Here is a 15,530-nt window from a genome sequence, read left to right on the forward strand (position 1 = left end):
CATGCAAGATCTCACCTCATGGAGTTTCAATGATCATGAGAACGGTGAGGAATCAGCCCAGAACTACACGGGAGGATCTTGTCAATGATCTCAAGGCAGCTGGGACCACAGTCACCGAGAAAACAATTGGTAACCCCTTATGCCGTGAAGGACTGAGATCCTGCAGCAAGGTCCCTCTGCTCAAGAAAGCACATGTACAGCCCCGTCTGAAGTTTGCCAATGATTCAGAGGAGAACTGGGTGAAAGTGTTGTGGTCAGATGAGACCAAAATCCAGCTCTTTGGCATCAACTCAACTCACCGTGTTTGGAGGAGGAGGAGGAATGCTGCCTATATGACCCCAAGAACACCATCCCCATCGTCAAACATGGAGGTGGAAACATAATGCTTTGGTGGGGGTTTCCTGCTAAGGGGACAGGACAACTGCACCACATCAAAGGGATGATAGACGGGGCCATGTACCGTCAGGACCAGGGCATTGAAAATGGGTCGTGGAAGGTATTCCAGCATGACAATGACCTAAAACACACGGCCAAGGCAACAAAGGAGTGACTCAAGAAGAAGCACATTAAAGTCCTGGAGTGGCCTCGCCAGTCTCTAAACCTTAATCCCATAGAAAATCTGTGGAGGGAGCTGAAGGTTCGAGTTGCCAAACATCGGCCTCAAAACCTTAATGACTTGGAGAGTGGGACAAAATCCCTCCTGAGATGTGTGCAAACCTGGTGGCCAACTACAAGAAAAGTCTGACCTCTATGATTGCCAACAAGGGTTTGCCACCAAGTACTAAGTCATGTTTTGCGAAGGGGTCAAATACTTATTTGACTCATTAAAATGCAAATCAATTTATAACTTTTTTGAAATGCGTTTTTCTGGATTTTTTGTTGTTATTCTGTCTCTCACTGTTCAAACAAACCCACCTTTAAAATTATAGACTGTGTGTGTGTGTGTGTGTGTGTGCGCGTATGCATGCACACACACACAGCGCCGCTCAAAAGTTTGGGATCAGTAAGAATTTTAATGTTTTGTTAAAGAAGTTTCTTTACTATATAAATATATATATATATATAATGGAAATCCATTGTGCGTGTGTGACTGAGGAAGGAAATTTTGTATTGGGTTAAACAAAATATAAAGGTATGTTCCCAGAAAATCCATGATATGGCCCACGTAACCGACATGCTGTATTTTAGTTTGAGTTATTTTGCGTCTGAGCTGGGTGCATTTGATGCTCACCTGAGCTCGTATCAGAGCCTCAAAGCTGGGCTGAAAGTAGTCGATGCGGCTGTTGTAGAACTTGGGCATCTCGTCCAACAGCTGCTTGTTCTTGGCTTCAAAGTCTTCCCTGACGGGCTTCAGCTCTTCCCTGGCCTAAAAGCAAAACACACATACACACACACAATGCAGCAATGAATAAAACCAAGACTACTGCCTACTCCAGAATGACTTGCCAAATATTAAAGTATGCTGTTATGGTGCGTCATTAGAATAATAAAAAAAATTGTATGAGGCCAGGATATTTTCAAGGGTGTGGAGGTGGGGAAGAGCAATGTTGATGCAATCACCAATCAGCACAGCGGAAGGGAGGGGAAAGCAATCTATAAGTGCTGACCTCTGCTAGGATATGACCTGCTTTCTATATATGACACAGGCCGTGTGTGTAAATGTGATTGCACACACACTACCAGTTCTCCTATCCTCTACGGCGCTGCTGATTCCTTCAGTGTGTGTGTGTGGGCGATGGGCTGTACATGTATGTCGAAGTTTTCCAGGCATCCATCTCTATATGTTTGCGCATGTGCAGTCCTTCACGTGTCAACATATACATGCATAATGACCCAGAAGTGTGCAACAAAAAGAACAAACAATTATTGTTTGCTCGCATACGCTGGATCGTGTTACTGTACGCGAGTGAGTGGGTGTGTGTGTGTGTGCGAAACCCAATTATCCCGCAGTGTGTGTTGAGCGCAGCCTCTTGAAAAAGTGCAGCCGAGTTGAGAGGCTGTTTCTCATGCGTGGGTGAGTTCGCTCGCATGTATACATGTGCTCTGAATACTTCTGCGCCCATCCAGCACAGCTTCCTTCACTTGTTGCTGCGTGCTAAAAAAATCCCACCAGAACTGTACGCGAGTGGACGGGTGATAATAAACCCAATGACTCTTAAGGTCCAGAATACTCGACTACAAGCATCCACTACAGGAAGATGTATAAAGACTAGAGAAAAACTGTTGTATGAAGTGTTTCGTAGTTCAGGTGGCTTTGTGTCTTTTTGAGCCCCAGTTAAAGTCAATATGAAGTCAAAATGGAGCTGCAAGGATGATGTATTTTGAAGGTCGAAACCCAAAAATGAGTTTTTTACCACTTCTGGCTCCTTAGTCTCAAAGTCAATGGGTTTTTTTAATAGGTTTTTGGATAAATGCCTGAAATAAAGTCACTTTCACAGCCACATTGTGCTTATAATCATGTTTTTTTTTTTTTTAAGATCGAGTTGTTGGAGACTTAGTAATGTGACTTTGAGGTCATGTGACTGTGGTGTCGTTTGGTTATAACGTACGTTTAGCTTATTACTTCTGCTGATTGTATTTAGGCTTCAAAATTAAGTTTGTGTTCATTTGTGAGGAGTATCAAGATGAACAAAATTGGTAAGAATCAAACTTTTGTTGGTCACAAAGCTTATTTTCTCTATTTGCTTTCGTAACACACATTCCTGTTCTTATTGGAACCAATATCCTGTTTCACTCAGAAATACGGCATGTCATAGAAGTGAAATAAGTTTTCATGAGGTCTGATAACACAATTGATGCAGATATGTATGTAGGGCAAAATTAACTGTCTCTAACCAAAGGATTGGGGTTTGGTTTTTAATTGACTGTTTTTACTATAGTAAATATATTAAATGTGTAACAAGGTTACATTAAATTAAAATGTTACCGATTTGATGTCTATCGTTCCCTATTCAAGCAGACAAGAGCTGTATGTTTTATCTACACAGAAAACAGCTACCTGGGGCGTTACCAACATGACCGCTCAATGAACTAACTTCAATTAAAGGATTTCTGGTATTAGTAGGCGATCAGTCACTCGTCGAAAAATGAATGGCTGAAATTGCGACGCTGTCAGAAAGGAAGTCCTGCCTTGAATGGAAGAACTGGTTGTACCTGATGGAGTTTGACCATGATGGGCCCCGTCTTCTCTTTTTCTTCATATTTCTCCACTTTAGACTGGAGTCTCTTATAGTCTTGAAGAGCCTGTTCCCTGCGTTTTACCGCCATGTTCAGACTGGGAAACACACTGCTGTACCTGCGTACACACACAGCACAGACAGAGAACATGATCAATGTGCACATAACTCAGACATACATTACAAGGCAAATCATTAAAGGGTCAGTTCACACAAAAGCGAAAATTCTCTCATTTTCAAGTTTTTCTAAACCTGTATGAGTTTCATTCATCAGCTGAACACTAAAGATGATATTTTAATGAATGTGTGTTACCAAACAGTTGATGTTCCCCATTGACTTCCATAGAATCTTTTTGTTCCATACTATGGAGGTCAATGGGATCAACCGATGTTGTGTTACACACATTCTTCAAAATATCTTCTTTAACATTCCATAGAAGAAAGAAACTCATACAGGTTTCATACTGCATTTTTTAGGAGTCTTCATCTTATGAGTTCACTTCATTTTAAAAAGATCTATTCACTCCTTTAGGTGTTAAACTTACTTTAAGCGGAACACTACAGTGTTTCATAGTCTACGTGGAGAGGGCAATCAATAGAGTGTGTTGAACACAGCAAACCACAGCGTTTGTTCCATGACAAAAATCGTTTAATAATGAGATGAGGAGGTTCATGCAGCATTAGCCCATTTTAACAGGATCACTTAATTACAGCCACACAAATGGCACGGAGGCATTTCACTTGGATTCTTTTATTGTTTCTATTTCAAATGAAAATATCATCTCTGGGTGAGAAGCCTGGTCTCAGGAAACTAAAAATAGGAAAACTCTAAACTGTAACTTAGCAACAGAGTCGGCCGCTTTGGTTTGAGGCCTGACTGCGTTTCGACTTTGCATCGCCTGGGAGCACTGAGGAACAGTACAAACACATGGCCCACACCGTTTTGTTCTTTGTAACTACTGAAAAACGTGACTTACTTCACAAAAGCTTTAGGGTGAAGGAGCAATAAATGCATGTTCTTATGTGCATTATTTGGGGGATTTAGGTGAAGAAACTCTGTAAGGTGCATCTGTAGGTCTTCTGTAAGGTGCATCTGTGTGTGACGCATCTTCAGTAGTTAAACTGAAATGGCCAACGATGAAGCCTAAATCGCTGACTTTTATTGAGGTTGTTAACTATTGAGTCTACTTGAATAAACCAATAATTAAATTATTGGTCACATTAGCCAGATGTTTCAAGAAAGTAATTATGAAAACACCATGTGGGGGAGGAAAAAAAAGAAAGAAGAAAAAACACATTTCATATCTCTGAAGGTTATTTAACATTGAAAAAAAATATTTTTTACAACATTAGAATTAGATAAGAATGCACTTCTGAAATAAACAATATTCAGGAAATAATGTAGCGGTCTGAACTTATAGAGATTTTATTGGATGACATTTGTAAACTGAAAGGCTAAACAAATGATTTATGCTTTTGATAACATTTTTCAGATAATGAGCACTGATGATAAAAGCCATTCAATAATGGATAATTGCTGTTAAAAAGATTAAGTTACTGAATACGGATGTCAACATTTCATTATGAGCAATCTTAACATTAATACACTGTAAAAAAAAAAAAAAAAATTTCAAAAAGTTGTTTTAACAAAATAATTTGTTACCCCCGCTGACTTTAAATTTTTTGTTTAGTCAACTTGAAATTTTAAGATACTCAATGTTAAATTAAGGGACAACTGGAATATTTTAGTCGAATAAACTAAAAATTTTAAGTCAGCGGGGGTAGCAAATTATTTTAAGATGAAACTAATTTTTTATTTTTTTACAGTGATTACAGCAGTTAGCTACAGCCCTCGAATTCGGCATTCAAGGAGTGCAGATATTTGCCCCAAACACAATGAAATATTTTAATTGTATTTGAAACTTTGCTTGTTTTACTCTGGTTGAGTCTGCTTGATGTCACACAATATTTCATATATAGGCTTCTTATCACTGTAGAAAGTAATAAGTAGTAAAAATTTGTAAAAAAAAAAAGTGTTTAATCATATCATTCCAGATAGTTATGATCATCTTCAGCTGCTTTCTGAAGGTTTTATGGGAATATTATGGAGAGGTGATCCATAAACTTTTGGGTCAGGTAAGACAAATGTCAAATTAGTAAAGAAAGTGATGAGCTACAGGAGGTGAAAGTGAAGGAAAACTACAAGAGAAGAAGAGAATCAGAGAGAGAGAGAGAGAAAGTGAGTGGCTTCACCATGTGGAGCTATGTTAAGACAAGCCCTAAATTGTTTCCCACAGGAAGTAAAGAAGGGAGCGGCACAATATCACTGTGGCAACGTCACAGGACCCAGCCCCACAACCCACACACACCCTCTATTTATAAAACACCACCTTGGCCCAGTGACTCTCTTCTATCTCTCTTCTTGGCACGAATGTCAAGTGTGACAACTGGATAAAACAACATGCAAACATAATACTACATTAAAATGACAAAATACATTCATAATATTATGGCCACTTTCATAGCAAAACGCACCAAACACCAAAAAAACAAACCCTCCACTGACATGCAAAACAAATTTAAAGGGGTCCTATTATGCTCTTTTACAAAGTCTTGATTTTGTTTTGGGGGTGTACTAGAACATGCCCTCATGCTTGGTGGTTCAAAAATTGCATTATGTTTCACATAATTTACATTATTACAATACCTTCTCCCCAGCCTGACACAAACGGCTCGATTAGTTCTGGGTTTGATGAAGGCCCGCCTTCCGAAAAACGAAATGTGTTGTGATTGGTTAGCTGTCCAGTGCGTTGTGATTGGCGAACAGCTTAGATGGCGTTTCAGTATTGCCCCGCCCCTTGCCAAAGCAGCAAGTTCGTCAATATTGCCATATCAGTTCAGACCTCGAGAATATTGAACAAGAGGATCGTGCAGAACCTTTGCACGGATATTGCAAGACATTGTAATGTTATTGTTGTTTTTTTTTGGCTAAATCACGTTTTCGATAGGATGTCAACAACAGCTTAAAAATAACTGCATTGACTATGTACAGATAAGTGCAACGGTGCTTATTGTTCTTTAATTCTAACATTATAACATGAATTGCACTGAAACTGTTATAAAGTTGAATTTATTTACACCATAGCCCCACAGACTTACACTATTTGTGGCGGCATATATATGCAAATTAATTATCTGCCAGCAGGAGGCGCTGTTGGAGCGGGAGAGATTGAGGTTTCACCGGTAACGCTGCGCACAAAACAGAGCTCCGCTCACAATCGCTGCTTTATCAGACATTATATGCAAGATTAAATTAAATTGATATCCAATATTTTCTGAAAACAGTTGGTTTCCATCAGAAATACAGTGATATAAAAACACCCGCACCGGGTTTCCATTTTGAAACGTGCAGTGCTCCTCAGCCCCCAACCAGTCAAATTTCTGTAGGCGGGATTTACAATCTGTGATGTCACAAATACAGGAAAACAACTTTGCAGTCCAAACAAGCCGTTCACTGTAGTTCTTGAAAAGGGATTTTTTTAAAAACACTCCTTTGGAGTGGACTTTGAGATTTGTAACTTTGTAGATCGTTTTATGCCCAAACATACACACTACACACTCATTCAAAAAGTGAAAAAGCATAATAGAGAGAAAAAATTAAAATAAAAATCATCAGAATTAGACAAAGATGATTGATGGATAAAATAATATCAGTCATCAGTCATCAGTCATGATATTCCACTTTTTAAATTATTCTTTCCAGCCATTTTTGATTATTAATCAAGAGTTTTTAAAAATGTAATTTTGAATGATTCACTAATAAATCAGTCAGTGATTTATTTGACCAGTTCAAGAAAATAATACATTTACTACATAAATATCCATTATTTTTCCAGAAATGGAAGACACACTGTCCCTAAAATAAAAATAAATAAATAAAACAAAAAAATTATATTAAAATAAAAATTGGATTTGGCCAGCTGGATGCTTGCATTATGTTCGACCAATGAGCAGTTTATTTAGGATGCGGAAAATTTTTGTAGTCACTCCATGTAGTCACTCACAATTAGCAAGCAACAAAAAATGGTTAAAATTGTCAAATATAATCAAATAATGATAAAATAATACAAAAACAGTTTAATAGATGGTTTTATCATCTGTACATTAGGGCTGAGCGATATATCTCCATCACCTGCTTTCAAATGGAGCGGCATTTAATGGACAGAGCTGTAGTTCACTAACAAGCTACGCAATATCGCGTTCATTATCGCAGATGAATCGCCTTCGATAATGAACGTAATATTGCGTCGCTTGTCAGTGAACTAAACTAGCTCTGTGTAGTAGATGCCGCTCCATCTGAAAGCATGTGATGGAGATTTACCACTAATCACGGAACCGGCTTTACTGACTAGATGCGTATGACAAATCGCATGCAATATATCGTCCAGCCCTACTGTACATTTCCTCAAAAATCACACGCCATTAGTAGGCACGGAAAAAAACATTAAAAGGAATCATTTGTATGACTGAAACTGAAGTCAGAAATCATTGAAAATCTTGACTGCAAGTAAATCAAATTTAAATTTTTGGGGCAGTGACGTCACATACGCACAAGCATCATCTATTTATCTATTCTACATCTACCCACACTATATTTGTGAAATAAAAACTTGATCATATTACATGGAATATCCCAGGTGGAATTTACATCTTTTGTCCCCTGAAAGCAGGTTTAGTGCAGATTAGTGCTTGCTCTGTCTATAATGACAGTTCACGGGGATTATTCTTGGAAGTAAGCGATCTAAAAACACTTGCTGTAATCAAGACGAATGCTTCAGACAGACTAGAGGACGGCCCGTCTGACTCGGCATAACCCAAACACACAGTCATGTGCCCGGCCCGTCTAAAAGCTCTCTTGATGTTTCGTTGAACAGCCGCATGACTGCACACACACACACACTCTTAAGCTCCACCTCGCTGGTCAGCTGTATAATTTAACACCCGTCTCGTCTGGCTGCGGGTGTGGTGGCCGCTTGACAGAGAATGACAGAAATAACAGTTGGACGAGATCGCAGTCGGCTGTTTGCAACAGCGGCACACACACACACGCAGCTCCGCGAGCCAAACCAGAGTCTGGACGAGATGACCGCTGCAGCTACCCGTGCTCTGTCCGTGGGACAACGTGACAGTACGTCTGTGCAAGGGTTTACAGTTCACTGTACTGTGGGGTGTAACGCTGGGTGCTGTGTCATACCTGAGAAGCGAGGCCTTTATTATAGATTTTCAGTTTCTGAAAATCAGATCCGCGTGTTTGACCCGGTGTCTCTTTTAAGCAGCACAGGAGACTCTAAACACCCAGTCTGGCATCTCTCTACTTGCGTTTGACAATACCAGGGTGTTTGTTGTAGGGTGGTTACATACTGGCCCAAGAAACAAAAGCCCACTCAAATGACATTCTGGCTCGGGTCACTCCTTCAAATGTAAGTTTAAGGAATTGTTCCACCCATTTTATTGTCTGGAAGGTGAAAATCATAAAGGGATAATGCAGCCAAAAATGAAAATTGTCATTATTCATTCATCCTCAGTCCAAACCTGTAAGATATTTTGAAAACTGTTTCCATTTTCTTATTTCATGTTTGCATGTGTCTGTCTTATTTTTGCATAGTTTCGTTTTTTTGTGTGTTGTTTTTGTTTTATTGCATTGTCATTTTTAATTTAAGTCATAATCCGTTTTGTTTTTGTGTTTTATTTTTGAAGTGTTTTTCAGTTGTTTTTATTTTTGCATTGTGTTATTTTTTTGTTTTTGTTATGGAGTTTGTTTTTGTGCTGTTTTTGTTTTTTAATTGTGTTATAATTTTTTGTTTTGTTTTGCATTTGTGGTGTTTTTTTGGGGTAGTTTTTGCTTCATGTTGTGTTTTTTGTTTGTTTTATTGTGGTGTTTGATTTTTTTGCATGTTTTTTTTTTTTACTTTTGTTTTTGTGTTTGTTGTATTGTTCTTGGTTATTTTTGCATTGTGTTTATTTGGTTTAGTTTTGTTTTTCTGTTTGCATTTATTGAGTAGTTTTTTTGTGTTCTTTTGTTTTTTTTGCTACTCGCGCAGACAAGACACACTCAAAGAGAGAGGCTCGCACTCACCTGGTTTAGAAATGAGTTATCACATTAAGAGATCCGACATCTGTCTGAAGCCATTAGAGTTTCAACAGCTTTTCAGAAGGATCACATTATAAACACTTTCCTCCCATGAACACTGGGAGAACAACGAGAAAGGAACGAGAAACGCTGAGCTATTCATGCACTAATGGAATCTTGTCTTTTATGGTATCTTGGCTTATGGCTGATTAAATGTGTTGCGGCGCAGCAGAAAACAAAGCCGGTGTGTTTTAAGGATTCCACTGGAGGCGAGACTAAAAGAATGCTGTTTTGTTTAAAGCTAAACATGACATTTCCAGCATGCTTGATATGAATGCATACTAAGTTTGAAAGAATCAATGCTCTAAAACATCTGTGGGTGACGCTCACAAAAACATGTCCAGGTCATCTTTCACTGACAAATTATATTGTGCATGAAGAAAAAAAACTAATATTTTTAGGACCATTACGATTTTTTGCATAGTAACATCATCCCGTTATCCTTTTTAATAAAATCTTCTTCCTATTCTACAACTTTTTTTTAATTTTTATTTGAATTAACATTCATTAAAATGTAAATGTATGACATATAATTCTTCACAAGTAAAAATACATTATAATTTCACAAATACATTAAACACATACACACATATACATATACACATATATATATACACACATACACAAACATAATACACACACACACACACCGGCCACTTTATTAGGTACACCGGTTCAATTGCTTGGTAACACAAATTGCTAATCAGCCAATCACATGGCAGCAACTCAATGCATTTAGGCATCTAGACGTGGTGAAGACGACTTGCTGAAGTTCAAACCGAGCATCAGAATGGGGAAGAAAGGAGATTTAAGTGACTTTGAACGTGGAATGGTTGTTGGTGCCAGACGGGCTCGCCTGAGTATTTCAAAATCTGCTGATCTACTGGGATTTTCATGCACAACCATCTCTAGGGTTTACAGAGAATGGTCCGAAAAAGAGAAAATATCCAGTGAGCAGCAGTTGTATGGACGAAAATGCCTTGTTGATGTCAGAGGTCAGAGGAGAATGGGCAGACTGGTTAGAGATGATAGAAAGGCAACAGTAACTCAAATAACCACTCGTTACAACCAAGGTATGCAGAATACCATCTCTGAACACACAACACGTCGAACCCTGAAGCAGATGGGAAATCTCTGCCACGAAGAATTAAGGCAGTTCTGAAGACAAAAGGGGGTCCAACCCGGTACTAGCAAGGTGTACCTAATAAAGTGGCCAGTGAGTGTGTGTGTGTGTGTATGTGTGAGTGTGTGTGTAAGAGTATGTATGTATGCATGCATGTATGTATGTATGTATGTATGTATATATATTTTTGCAGTGACATTAGTGATAGTCACATTATTTTCATGACAGATAAGCAGATTTCCACCCCATATTCCCATTACTGTCACTGATCTTGTTGTTTTACTTTAGACTTTTTGATTTTATTCTATGAAGACTCTTACTGTAATTTTAATACAGTATTACTCCTGTTATTACATTAAAGGAGGTGTAACAAATATTGCCTTCATGTATAAAGCTTCAAATAATAAATATACATAATATATTTATAATATTGTTCTGGATATGAGAATGGGAAGAAAATGTGTTTTGAGACTGTCATGAGAATAAAAAAAATAATAATAAAAAAAAAAAAACTTATGCTCACCAAGCTGCATTTATTTGATTAATATTGTATTATTTGATCAATAGAGCAAAATCAGTAATAAGAAATATTTTACAATTACAAATAGGTTTCTTTTTAATATATATATTCATTTTAAATATTTTATTTTATCCATTTATTTCATTTTAATTACATTTATTCCTGTGATGGCAAAGCTAAATTTTCAGTCTTCAATGTCAAATGATCCTTCAAAAATCATTCTAATACGATTCTTTTTTTTTTTTTTTGAAACAGTGATCCTGTGATATGTGAATGATAGATTAAATGGCAGCGTTAAAAAATATAAATAAATATATACATAAATATATAAACACTTATTCAGCAAGGATGCATTAAAATGTCTAAAAGTTACAGTAAAGACATTTATAATTTTACAATTTATGATTTCAATTTCAAATAAATGTTCTTTTGAACTTTCTATTCATCAGAGAATCCTAAAAAAATACGTATCAGTTTCCACAAAATATAAAGCAGCAAAAACAGTTTTCAACTTTGATAATAAGAACCATTATTAATAATTGAGCACCAAATAAGCATATTACAATGATTTCCAAGGGAGGTTCTAAAATAATAAATAAAATGTTTATGTCCAAAAAAAACACTATTTCTTTAAAGCATAATTATGTTCTTTTGGTTTGAAGTGAAACATGATCTAGATTCTCCTCAAGAATTGTGAGATTCACTCAAGAATCAGTGTTCAATATCTCCAGCAGGAACTTTCAAGCAGTCATAATTCTTATCTTGCGGAAGAGAAGTGGTCAGCTGTGAGTTTGCATGTGTATGAGCAAGAGTGTGTGTATGCTGAGCAGGGTTTACTCTGCTGTTTAAAGCCTGTGCTTATAGTATTTGCGTGTACATGAGAGTGTGTGTTTCTGGGCTTGAGGCCACAGTAAGAGCCTACACACATGTCCGCCACACACCCACCAGCCAACGGAAATGAGAACCATTCCATCCTGCCACCAAACACACACACACACACTCCACCAGAAAACACTTTCTATCCATCTTCCTCTGACTCGTTGTATTTCTTCACACACAACAGCTGTACGGCTTCACCAGAGCTGACCAAAACCTCTTTGTGGTCAAGGGTAAAGTAATAAAAAACTAAATTATTTCTTATATAATTGAACACGAATCCGCACATCCTTCAGGAACAAAAGTGGAGTAAGAAGTCCCTCCAAGAATCCTCAAACACACAGAGGCGTTTGTTAGGAGTGTCTCCGCACCCACTCCTCTTCCTAGTCGCTCGTTAAGGCCTGCTTCCTGTTCCGGCCCGTCCCACGAGAGAACGGAGGCATGGAATAGCACTCATGGGGGCGAGAGAGGAGTGGAGGGGCGGACAGCCAAATAAACTTTCCTCCAGACGCACTCTTTCATTCAGGACAGACCTGAAGCCGTCAGAGCATTTCTCATATAACGCTCAGCGCTTTTAATGCGCGCAGCTGAGAGGAAGTCTGGCCACCTGAAAGTAAGTCATTAACACACCTTCCACATTCATTAATTGCAGCAGATCGGCTGTAGTTCTGTTACGCAATAAACATATCGGTTCCGACTGAAATAGAACAGCGCAGATTTTTTCCGCCGAGGACGCACAGACTGATTCCAGGTGTTTAAAGACAATAACACAATTCCAGCCAACATTCATAAATATCTTCAGAGCACACATATATGGACTGTTAATGAACAGTGATTCAAAAGGCATAATCAGTTCCAGGACAGATGTCCAGTGGAAGATAATGCCTCAGATGGAAAATATTTGAAGTTCAACATCAAATGTGTTCCATTAAAAAAAAAAAGATTGAAACAGATAAAGTAGCTCTGCTCCAAATCCTGAACTTCCTCATGGTCTACTCCCAACATAAGCAGCATACTTAACCCAAATACAACCACAGGTGACTTTTACATCAGTTTCAACAATTTCACACAAGACAAAAATCGCTTTACTTGTGAGACTTAAAGGGATAGTTCACCCAAAAATGAAAATTGTGTCATCATTTACTCTCCACGTTATTCCAAACCTGTATGAGTTTCTTTCTTCTGTTGAGCACAAAAGAAAATATTCTGAATAATGCTGGTAACCAAACAGTTGACAGTAGCAATCGACTTAATAGTGTGGAAGTCAATGGCAACAGTTTGGTTACCAATATACTTTGATTTTTTTCTTCTCCCAACGAGCACAATTTGGCATTATACAAATTTGAATATTATATATTAGAAGACTTACATTAACACTTTTTTTTAAGTTTTATTGCAATTAACGGTCCTTTGCACTTCTGCAGTGTGTATGTGCATATATCTAACGGTCGACCGATTTATAGACGTAAATTTACATAAATTTGGAGTAGACATCACAGTTACGTCACTTGGACCTGCATGCATTGTGATGGCAGAAAAACACTGGTTGGGAAACTGGTAAAATTCAGAAGAGAAAAAAAAAAAAAAAGTGTGCGCCTTTAGATGTCAGAATCAGAACGCAAATAATTTTTATAGAATACGACCGTCAAAGAAGCCAGTTGAAAATACACGCAGACAGACTATGGACGGAAACTGCTATGATTACTCTACTTTTAATGCATACATTTTATTTAAACAATAGGTCCAAATAATATTCACATATGCAGTAGGGCTGTCAAAATGGCTGAAAAACTAAATTCAAATTTTGTACTTAAATATTATCAAAATTAAAATTATATTCAAATTTAAAAGGCATAATTTTAGTTAGGGGGAAAAAAGCTTTTGACTTCTCTCCTGAGGTTACAAGAGGGCGCATCGAGCAAAATATTACTAATCCAAGGTTCTTCAAAGCATAAAATAACACGACTATCTTTGAAAAATGTGCATAATGTTTAAATTTAGTCATTTGGCAGACGCTTTTATCCAAAGCGACTTACAATTGTTTAACCATATATAATTAAATTTGCTTAATTAGAAACAAAACAGCATCATGTATACACAGTTTAATACAAAGCATGGAAAACAAATCACAAAGAGTAACGTTACTTTTTTGATTTAAAAACATGAGGTGCAGTGGAATGGGGAGAGACCCGTCCTGCCATAAAGTTGAGACATGTTTTTTCAAAGTTGAACTTACAATCATTTTAAATGGCTTTCTAAATATCTGACTCTCTTTTGCGTGCAACGGTGATAGATGTCCCTCTAGAAAATGCGCAAAATATGCGTTCTGTGTGAACGGCTTGATGTTCTCTTTTTCCGCAGTATTTTGAATGAACAACGTATCTAGTGGGTTCAGCTGGATAGGCTAAAAAAAAAAAAAAAAGACACCTAGCAACATCGCTGCGCAGTAGTGGTTCATTTGGAGCCCGAGTCTGCGCAGTAGTGGTTCATTTGGAGCCCGAGTCTGCGCAGTAGAGATCCGTTTGGAGCCAGAGTCTGCGCAGTAGTGGTTCATTTGGAGCCCGAGTCTGCGCAGTAGTGGTTCATTTGGAGCCAGAGTCTGCGCAGTAGAGATCCGTTTGGAGCCAGAGTCTGCGCAGTAGTGGTTCATTTGGAGCCCGAGTCTGCGCAGTAGTGGTTCATTTGGAGCCCGAGTCTGCGCAGTAGTGGTTCATTTGGAGCCAGAGTCTGCGCAGTAGAGATCCGTTTGGAACCAGAGTCTGCGCAGTAGTGTCTGTGCAGTAGTGGTTCATTTGGAGCCAGAGTCTGCGCAGTAGTGGTTCATTTGGAGCCAGAGTCTGCGCAGTAGTGGTTGTGAGTAGTGCCGTTTTCAATACATCGATACGACTATGTATCGTCACAGAGATTTGATGATAGAGTCTCTCCAAACAGCTGGACCTATATCGATATTGTGGCACGTGTGCAGCAGTGGACCGCACTTAATTTGAATACAAGAACACCATTAAAAATTGAGTAGAAAAGTGCAAGGTTTCTAAAAAATAATGAGTAGAGCATAATATAGGCTACAAGATTTAATCTGGCCGAAGAAAAACACAGCTGGGTTGCCCGATATAAAGAGACATAATCCCTGAAACAGAGCTTCCCACTTACGGAAGTACCTGCTAAGTGTGTTACTTATCTTTGTCAACCTGGCAACCATGTGCACGCACTCTCTCTCCACTGTGGTTAAACGCGCTGGCTTTCTGAAAACACTGGTTAGCTTGCAGTTTAGCGATCTCCACTTCATTATTCTATTCTCAGAAAAGTGTAATTAATCAAGTGTTCATTTATGAGAGTGAACGAGAGAGAGAGATTACATATATATTACAAAATATATAATATAATTTTATATATTTTATCTATTATATATGTAGTGGTGGCCAACATTATTAGAACACTAGTATTTTCACCAGCTAAAAAATGGTTTAAGTCAGTTATTTCTATATTTTGCTGTAATGTGTCAGTAGAAATGCAGTTCACATTTCCAAACATTCATTTTGCCATTAATTGTAATAATCCAGTGAGATTTTTGTCTGACAACAGCCAGTGCTCCACACAGAGATCTGATCTGATCATCATCCAGTCTGTCTGGAGTGACATGAAGAA

The 15,530-nt window shown here is 38.0% G+C and overlaps 2 protein-coding genes across 2 annotated transcripts in view; both read right to left on the reverse strand.

The window, feature by feature from the left end:
• Nucleotides 1-15,530, reverse strand: part of LOC306849172 (uncharacterized protein) — a 419,330-nt gene that overhangs the window by 165,782 nt on the left and 238,018 nt on the right. The window lies entirely within an intron of this gene.
• Nucleotides 1-15,530, reverse strand: part of LOC306849174 (bridging integrator 3-like) — a 60,423-nt gene that overhangs the window by 10,397 nt on the left and 34,496 nt on the right. The window contains exons 7-8 of the mRNA XM_079384031.1: nucleotides 3,154-3,295; nucleotides 1,232-1,366 (exon numbers count right to left, since the gene is read on the reverse strand). Of these exons, the coding sequence (XP_079240157.1) occupies nucleotides 1,232-1,366; nucleotides 3,154-3,295 (277 nt within the window). The remainder of the gene's footprint in view (nucleotides 1-1,231; nucleotides 1,367-3,153; nucleotides 3,296-15,530) is intronic.

Source organism: Barbus barbus (assembly GCF_936440315.1).
Source record: "Barbus barbus genome assembly, chromosome: 29".
Taxonomy (NCBI): domain Eukaryota; kingdom Metazoa; phylum Chordata; class Actinopteri; order Cypriniformes; family Cyprinidae; genus Barbus; species Barbus barbus.